Source organism: Penaeus chinensis, chromosome 31 (genome assembly GCF_019202785.1).
Source record: "Penaeus chinensis breed Huanghai No. 1 chromosome 31, ASM1920278v2, whole genome shotgun sequence".
Lineage (NCBI taxonomy): Eukaryota > Metazoa > Arthropoda > Malacostraca > Decapoda > Penaeidae > Penaeus > Penaeus chinensis.
Window position 1 is genome coordinate 12892762 of NC_061849.1, and position 10000 is coordinate 12902761.

At 33.8% G+C, this 10000-nt stretch overlaps 2 protein-coding genes across 10 annotated transcripts in view; one reads left to right on the forward strand and one right to left on the reverse strand.

Moving 5' to 3' along the window:
• LOC125042232 (protein sidekick-like) overlaps positions 1-3942 on the forward strand; it is a 203999-nt gene extending 200057 nt beyond the window's left edge. For 4 of the 9 annotated variants that reach the window (XM_047637743.1, XM_047637745.1, XM_047637749.1 and 1 more), the window contains 4 exons: positions 1-119; positions 691-717; positions 1427-1716; positions 1865-3942. The exon at positions 1-119 is cut by the window's left edge and continues 44 nt beyond it. In XM_047637743.1, coding sequence (XP_047493699.1) covers positions 1-119; positions 691-717; positions 1427-1716; positions 1865-2110 — 682 coding nt within the window. In that variant the 3' untranslated portion in view covers positions 2111-3942. The remainder of the gene's footprint in view (positions 120-690; positions 718-1426; positions 1717-1864) is intronic. The other 5 variants (XM_047637744.1, XM_047637750.1, XM_047637748.1 and 2 more) reach the window with 3 other exon arrangements.
• A 5132-nt stretch (positions 3943-9074) lies between these two features.
• LOC125041627 overlaps positions 9075-10000 on the reverse strand; it is a 1659-nt gene continuing 733 nt past the window's right edge. Inside the window, exon 2 of the mRNA XM_047636686.1 lies at positions 9075-10000. This exon is cut by the window's right edge and continues 198 nt beyond it. Coding sequence (XP_047492642.1) covers positions 9674-10000 — 327 coding nt within the window. The 3' untranslated portion in view covers positions 9075-9673.

Genomic DNA, 10000 nt, shown 5'->3' on the forward strand with positions numbered 1-10000 from the left:
GCAGCGCCCCTTCTATCATCAAACATGGTTTATGGTTACACTGGCTGCAATCTCTGTGGTCTTGATCATCATTGTGATTGCAGCTCTCTGTGTTAAAAGTAAAACGTACAAATACAAACGTAAGTACTCACAACCATGGCATTTTTTAATGAGAATTATCATACACATCATTATGGAGCTCTTTTTGAATTTCTGTAGAAGTTGTATGATGTTCAGTTTAAATTACAATGTAGATACCGTGACTGATGCTTCATAATGATAGGTCTGGTTAGAATTCTCTGACTTGCGACTCCTTATTCTTTACTCTTCCACTTGTGTGTCGGTGAGGGCAGAAGCTTTGACGTAGAGTAATGCCGTACCTCCTATGCAGCTTCCATAGTTTAATCTATTATATGCTTGTAGTTATCTCTTTTTACTTCTGTTAATCATGTACAGAAGTTGCATGGATATTTAAATGTTAAATGTTATCTTCCTCTAGGGTAAGAAATAGTCACTTTTCTGTTCTTTAATAACCAAACTTTCACCTTTTTATGTTAGTAGTAAGTTTTACCCAATAATTTTAAGCTACTTCTTATGTCTAGATTTTTATTATTTTACACTTTTCACATTACTGATCACAGTTCACTGTGGTAAAAACATTTACTCTGTTATTTTTTGCATGAATATTAAAGCACACTGTCTTATTCCCAGGTATTGTAGAGGAATTGTTGTCAGCACGTAAGTTTTTAACTACCACAGTTCAGTGTTAAAGCACATTCTGCCACGCATGCTGCATGACTGTTGCAGGCAGCAGCTGTAATCAAGTGTTGCACACCTACACTTCTTGTTTCAGAGTATTTCTTGTTACACATATGATTGATTCCCTTGTTCACCTCCTCCCTTCTCCCATCTCTCCCCCCCTACCCTTCCCCTTCCCCTTTCCTGTATTTGGAGAAAAATGGTCTCATTTTCTCGACCTTGAAATTTACTGCAAATTATCTCTGTGATTGGAACATATTGAATGTCACACTAATCTTCCGTTTTCATACATGGGGGAGTTCTTGTATGCAGCTTTTTGCTTTTTGATGTAATGCCTTTGTTATCTGTCTTTTCTCATGTGACTTGCAGGTTGAATATAAAGACACAGATATTAGTAGTTCTGTTAAATTACCTAAGAATATAATGTACTGAAGAAGCTACATTGTTTAAATTGCTTTAAAGATATTTTTTAGTTACAAAGAGAGTTCATGCAAAATATATCTTGTTTGAAGCTGTTGGCCAGTATTGCCAGGTTATTCTATCATGCAGTTGTAATGTAACAGCAATGCAGTTGACTTGTAGATTGTTGTATTTTGTATTTGCAATATTTAATGTACATACTGTACATTATGAGATACTCCCAAGATATTTATCCATGTGAAAACTAATTATGATCTTTTTATGGTAGAAGAAGCAGCCAACAAGACAATGGAGGAATCTCTAAATACAGATGAGACTGCCTTCTCCACTTTTGAGATGAGGCAGTCTCGGCGAGGTACCATGAGTAAAAGAAGCACGCTGGGTCGCAGGTCCGTCGTTGGAGCCACTGCTGTTGTCAATGCCAAGTCCCCACCCCGTCCAGCTCCTGCCTCTGTCACTTACTCAGATGATGATACTGTGAAAGGATATGATGAGAATCCAGACGATTCCAGTGAATTAACGGAAAAGCCGACAGACTTGTCTTCTACTGCATCTGAGGTAATTTTTTCTCCTGCCTTTTAATTTCTTGTTTTTATTTAATTTCTTGTTTTTATTCCCCATCAAAAATATTGAAGAACATAAACAACTTCCTTAGATTTTTATTAAATTTTTGTATATTTTAAACATATATATCTTGATATTGCAGCAGGAGTCAGAGAGCGAGAATGAAAGTCACCATTCAGAGCCACACTCCTTCGTCAACCACTATGCCAATGTGAATGACACTTTGCGCCAGTCATGGAGAAGACAGAAACCTGTGCGCAATTACTCAAGTTACACAGACTCAGAGGCAGAGGGAAGTGCAGTGATGAGTCTCAACGGAGGCCAGATCATCATGAACAACATGGCGGGCTCCAGAGCTCCCTTGCCTGGCTTCTCTTCTTTTGTATAGTCAAAGCACTATCTAGATACTTTTCAAATAATCTGTAATTAGACGGAAAAAAGACAGTATCAATTTTAAGTCCAGTATAAATGTGATAAGAAGCGTATGGCTCCCCAGATGGATCAAACTCCACAAAGCTGGCTCAGGTGACCCTTATGGAAAGGTTGCTGCCTGTGAGTCTCCCTAATGTTTACTTGTCAGATGGACACTGGTCCCCATTGTCTGTGATATGTATAGCATTATTGTAAATATTAGGCTAGTTTTCATCCTCATGAATTGTGGAAATCACAATTATGGTGACTGAAGGATCTATGGAAAACAGTATCCTTCTGCACATTTTGTTGTTTCACGTGTAAATTCTTTTTTAAAAGATAATATTTGTTATGTCTGATTTGGTGCCGAAATAATTGTAAGCGAAGTTGCAATGCAGGATTGGGAATTTGTGCATAATGCAACTGCTTCCTCCTCTTTGGATTGTAATTAGATTTTTTCTCAGTTCACAAGTAGATCACTGATACATAGTCCATCTAGTTCATCATGTGCCAAGTAGCGTAGAAAAATCTCTTCTTTAACTGTATGATTTGTAATTTATGAAAATGAAGTGTGAAGACATTAAGCTTTTACAACTATTTATTTCTTAAAGTGATTTGATGTGAGATGATGCACCAGGTTCATTTTCTTTTGTAACTGATTATATTTTTATGCCAAAGCTTGGAGCATTCAGTAATCTAGTGATGTATACATGCAATTGAACAGTATTCTTATGCATTTAATGTAACCAATGTTTTTCATATTTTCCATTTAGCTGGTATCTGCATTATTCACTTTTAATACAGTGACACATATTTATTAATATTTCATCTGTAACTAGTGCATAATTAAATCTTGTAGCTGGATCTGAGTAAAACACAACAGTTCAAATACCAATTTCCCTATAATTTGGAGAGAAAAAACGAGCTCAATGTTTAAGCTGTAGCTAGAACAAATGTGGATGGAATGCTTAGTTCATAATTTGGTCTCAAAGTGAGTGTGTCAGATTCACGTGTTAATGAAAAAGGATGTAATGTGGGGAAACAAAAGGATGTAAGTTGGGGAAACTGTATCTGCAGCTGCTGTTAATGAGTTTGGTATGAATCTTTTTTAGTAAACTACAGTTGTTGTATTTACATGGTTCTGCAGTGAGAAGTGGGAGTGGATAACATCCACTGTATTTTCTTTGCTGTACGGAAACTTATTTTTAAGAAATTTTATGGAGGCAAGCTTACAAAAGGAGGTTTTGGTGTTATGTAATGCTCAAATATTTCAGTGATTTTCCTTTTTATATATTTTGTATAGAAATGCTCCAAAAATTATATACATTCTTGCACAAAATTTCAGTGCACAATACAATCCAAAAGATGCTTCTCTTTATAAATCTCACTAATTTATATTTCCAATGTTGTCATCAACTTGTTTTTTGTTTTAATGCAGTATTGAAAAAAAAGTAATATTTGTTGCTGACCTTTCAAGAATTTTACACGAAAGTTCTCCACGGTTTTAATATTAATTTTTATGTCACATACTTATGTTCATGAAATCAAGGAAGAGAATATATATATATATTGGTATTTTTAAAGAAAAACATAGTCCCCTTTGTACAGTACAAGGACAAGAAAATAGGGATTTGTCTACTGTGTTGCCAAGCACATTGTACTTAGAGTAAAAAGTATGTTCCATGCATTTTGTCAGAATAAGGGTGTGAAGTTGTCTGAAAATGTCCTGTCACAATTTGTGTTTTCCAGTACAATGCATTTTGTAAATATATTCATATTGTGAATTTCATAATAAATTTTATGAGTAACTGGTGTTTATTTTTTTCTGCATCCATTTTAGGAAAGAAAAAAAGAGAAGAAAAATATAGCTGATATATTAATATCTCTTAACATTTAGAACTACTTTTACAGGATATACCATTATACATTTCATAATCATTCAATCCATAATTTTATATATATATCATATATATGATATACAAATACATATAAATTAATTAATTACATGTATTATATATTACACTCACTCACACAAAATCCTCCAAAATACACATTATGTATCAACAGACAAGGTCTATACAAAATCCAGTGACATATTCAAATATATCTTTCTTCTAATTGCAACAGCAACTGGTCTCCATTGAAAATTAATAAATAAAGGATAAAGCAGAAAATTGAGATTCCACTGATTTGCCTGATAAGTGGTCTGGTGAAGACTGGAAGAGATTACCATGTTATTGGATGTCCAACCCCCATGAAGAACAATCCAATACCATAAAAAAGAGTAAGAGAAAGAGAGAGATGAATGACATTTTCTCATTAAGTCCAAAAGTGGAATTTGCAAGGGAATTCTCATGTTGATATATTAGAGAGAGAGAGAGATAGAGAAGAAAAAAAATCCTATCTGCTATCATACCAAAATATACCTTTAAAACTAAAGTTAGACATTATGGATTCCTTTTGAAGACATAGAAAAGATTCATTATAATTATAAACAATAGGATGGAAAGTAGCACTTGTATTACCTCATTATGAGTTAAATTACTTCAATATCATTCATCTAAATGACACTCAGAAAATTAGTAACCATGTGCTTAATTTTGCTATAGCACCATAATAACCATAATATATTAATTTGATTTTGCAGAACCTGATTTAATTAGATGAAATGGTGACTTATATGATAATTAATAATATCTACAATGTCATAAATATAGAAAATTAGAATAAATAACACATCTAATGATAAAAAAAAAGTTTCTGAAACAAATGATTGCAATATCCAGTTCTAAATAATGAAGGAAACTATTTTCTCCTAAAAATATATATAGAGCCAAAAAACTTATCATGAGATATCGAAGTGTAGATATTAACCATTAGTAGTAACCTGAGTAATAATCTGCTATTTATAAAAGTACACTAAGAGCTTAATACTAATTCAGTTACCATTTTTAGACAAGATGAAAATGAGAGAAAAAAATCCACTGTGCTTTGCGGATAAAATCACCAGGTATTTATTCTTACAACTTTATTCCAAGGAAAAGGTACCTCCACAATTCTTGAATGCAGTCTGAAGCCACACCTCGCTTCCATACCTAAGAGACCGATTAGTTCATATACAATATTTACATTTCACTTTCCATCTGAACAATAAGAAGTGTGTCCCAGGTTTACAATCAACCCTGTTCATCTTTATATTCATGTTAAAAACTAGGAATGTAAGCCATATTAACATTTTATATAGGATTAGATTTTTTGTTTAGATTTAAGAAATCCTGTTTTAAAGCAAGGTCTATACTATGTTCCAATGCTGACAATTCATAATTTTTATTATTATTATTATTATCATTGTTTTTTTGTTTGTTTTTTTGCAAATATAAACTAAATGGAAAGTAACAAGAACAAACATAAGACATAAGAGACTTATCCTATAAAGCTCAAGAATGAGAATATGACACGTTTAATATTTAACGACATACTTCTAAAGGGTTTATGCTTTTAAATCTTTTACATGCCGATGTTCTCCTCCTTCAATATTGCCAAACAGGAAGGTCTGATGATAAACTTGGAACTTTGTTGCAGGAAGTATGGCGTGGCTCCTAAATGCACGTTTTATGAAATTTGCTGTCTTTTATTAAAATTATAACATTATGATACAAACTTTTAAAATATATTTTATCTGGTGTTACTGTAAGAAAATAAAATAATATAGTTATATACTAGAATAAATACACAAATGGTCTCAAATAATTATAATGATAACATACTATTCATCGGCACACCTCAGTCAGAGCTTGTTTTCATGTTCAACTTCGGAGCAAGTTTCGAGCATGGCACCGAAACTGTCCCTCAAACTGTGTAGGCACCAGTACTGAACGCCCAAAGCCCAAGTTACAATTATGGGCTATACTATTAGACCTTGGGACGACCTATCCTGACGTAAGGGAGCTGAATACGAGTGTGGGTCTGTCCTTGCTACTTCGCTCATACGGACACAGGGATACTATAGAACATGTAAACGTATACCATCTTTTTCGGTGGTATTAGGGCGTCGCGAGGGGTCTCGTGATACCCTAATTGACACAGGCCGCAAGCTCTGCCCTCTGCTGTGACAGCTAGCTGATCGTTATTTTATTGACTGGTACACAGTAATTTGGAATATAACATCCAAGATGACGTTCGATATCTTATGATGGGTTGAGATATGTTTTAGATACTCAATTTAAGTACGAATAGGTATGAGAGAAAGGCATCTGGCAACACGATAAGTGTTTATCCCCTACTCGATTCCTGTCGCGTGAGGTGTCGCGGTGGCCGTAACCGTTGGAAAACATAGTTATGAACAATTACAAAAAAAAAAAAGAAAAAAAAAGAAAAAGAAAAAAAAAAAAGTGCAATAGCGCATACCCAACATTATTACTCAACAATATGACTGGCTTGTTAGTATAAAACACTGCATGTATACTCGAATGAATAAATATACTTGCTACAGATGTTGCGGTAAAGATGAACCAGTCTACAATATAACAATTACCCTTCCTGAAACAAGAGAACACAAACACGCAACCATACCTCGCAGTTCTCTGTGAGTCATGGGCACCGTAACCGGCAGTGAGGATACTCTCATCCTTACCCAGCATACCCACGCACTGACTGGAGGCGAGTAAATCATCTTACGAGAGGGATAAGGGTTAATACCAAAGTCGAAGTAACTTCCATAGGCTTTGCTTAATACTACAAGTATACTCCGACCCCAGACCTGGCCGCTGATCCGAAGAGAACAATTATTGTGCATAAACGAGTCCGAAGGTTTAGAATGAATTCCATTTGGTTCTCTATATCATATCAAGACTAAAACATGAAATACTAATTGCGGCAATTTTCATATATTTATCCCTTTTACAGCCAGTGAAAGCATTTCTTTACACTAAACAATTAAATACCGTATTTTCTATCTCACTGAAACAATACATTTTTCTAACTTTACAGTAAAAGAGCTATGTAGATATGAAAAGAGAGTTTTTAGAACAAACAGAAAGGTTAACTTCAAAATGCAGCGCGGAATCACTGAAACCCTTGCGAGTAAAGTACATGCCAAGTACTAGAAATCAACTTCGCATAAGGACAAGGAAAATCTGTTATATGGCTATGAGTACTTAGTCTAGAACTTTCCTACAATGACATTTCTCCTTGAAAGAGCTACAGTGGCATGGTTCAGCTCAGCTCATAAAAATTAGGCACATCAATATTTACAAACTTTACAACACGTTACAATGAATACAATATGAACATTCTGTTGCGAAAATTCCGAAACAGTGAGTATAACTGGAATATGGATTTTTGGTACACAGTTCGAAATATAGTTCCTTACAAGTACAAATATAGAGTAATAAAAAAATAAAATGAATAAGTAAACACACAGTTTATGTATATATATACACACATATACATATATACACATAGACATATACACAAGTATATATATATACAGGACACACACACACACATATATATATTTACAGTATATATGTGTATGTGTGTGTGTACGTATATGTATATGTATATATATGTATATATACATATATGTATATATATGTGTATATATGTGTGTACATACATATTTATATGTATGCATATATACATATGTATATATATGAATATGTATATATATACATATATATATATGTGTGAGTATGCATATATATACATATATATATGTGTGAGTATGCATATATATATATATATATATACATATATATGAATGCATATATATAAACACACATATGAAATATATATACATGTGTATATATGTATATATATGTGTATATATGTATATATGCATATATATTGTACATATATATATATGCATATATATATATATATATATGCATATATATATTAAATATATATATGAATATATATACATATATATTTCTATAAACAAACAAACAAATACATATACAAACAAATATATATTTATATACATACATACATATATATATATATATATATATATATATATATATATATATATACACACACATAGGCGCATGTAGGCGAACAATTACCAATACCCACGTGTACTACAATGCTGATGTCAAATACATCTTTAAAAACAATTTCTGATGCCATATCACAACAATTTTCCTTTGCGAACTAGCACTCGAAATAATTCTCTACTTATATTAAAATCTATTCAAGAATATAACAATCTACATTTGATTTACACTCGACTGGAAAATATACAACTCTGGATGCATTCACCATAAATATTTAGGAATCACTTTTACCTGCCTTTGATTCATTATACACAACGGTAATTCCATAAGAGAACGGTCAAGCATCCACACAAACAGACATTCATCTTGTCTTAAGAAAAGGAAAAAAAATAACTTATATCACTCTTTGGCACCCTGGGTTACTTACTGATTCTATCTTCATTAACCTAAAAGAGCACTCTGCAAAGTCGTAGTAGAAATATGGTCGATATTTTACATGTATTATGTACACTCACAGTGAACAATATGGCGAGCACATGGAGAAGCAGCAAGTATAATATTCAGGAGAATATTTTAAGGAGAAAAAAAATAACAATTATTTTGTATCGTTTAGGAATTTCCAGATCCGGAATCTTCCAAAGTTTCCAAATCAGTACAGTAAAGGTTCTCCCATGACTGGTGCAAATACACTGTAGAATTGCTCTCGAGTTTCCGTTGAGTGGGGAGGACTAGGAACATTCACGTGTCTTAGGATTCGTGAGGGATCGCTGTGTCTCTCTGTCCTTCGTACTAATTCTGTCAAAAAAAAAAAAAAAAAAAAAAAAAAAAAAAAACCCTGCCCATTTTGCTCTTACAAACGAAAGACATTCACAATGACTATTTTATGTAATATAATACACCTTGTGTCAAGAAAACATGATTATTAAAAAAAAACTTGGACTGTCTGCGGTTCTAGATAGTCATGACAGCGTGAGACGGACTCTTCCACTGCCTTATTAGTGAACTAAGGAACAAATTGATATTGATAGTACAACCTACGAAATTGAATTGAACAATTAGGCAGTTCCTGGGTGAATAATGAAATTCTTATATTGATCATCCTTAGTGCTGGTTCTATCCAAAATTATGTTCACTTATCTGTTACTTATATTTCACTTTTTTCATTCGGATTACATGAATTGCTGTTATGCAATATTTCTCATCTGAGGAAGCTATATATTTCAAAAACTAGCCTTTGGTTTTCATATATCACAACAATATGAAATGGACCCCTTCACCCAGGAAAATACGGCAAAGGGAACCAAATTATATAAGAACACTCGAAATTATATATAAAAAAATTACGTAATTAGTAGGTCAATACTGAAATTCTACATAAGATTATCGGATTTTTGTAATGTTCCTTATGATTCTTAATATTATCGATTTCATACTCACTCAGCTTATAAAAAATATTGCACTAGGGACCTCCGCCCAACAGGTGATCGTTGTCCTTTACGTAAATGAAAGCGAATCGTATCTGTTGTGGTGTTTTTTCCATTTCACAGCATTGTCTCTTGGTCCTTGCCCTTAGCTGATTTTTTCGCCACAACCGAGTCCACCTGCAGAGGAGTAGTCGCCTTTAAACTGCTTTTGTTTACGTTCACGCACACGACCGATTTACCACCGTCCCCCTTCGCCACCTTCCCCGTCTCCACCGACCCATTTTCTTTGATCGGGGAAGTCTTGGCGCTCAGGAGCTGCTCGGTGGACTCGGAGAACGTGAGGTGCTTCTCCTTCGTCCTCCCGTTGGGCTGGCCTCCCTGCGACAGGATGGGACCGTTGTTCACGGGTAGCGGCTGCGCGTCCTTGTCGTCATCGGCGCTCGA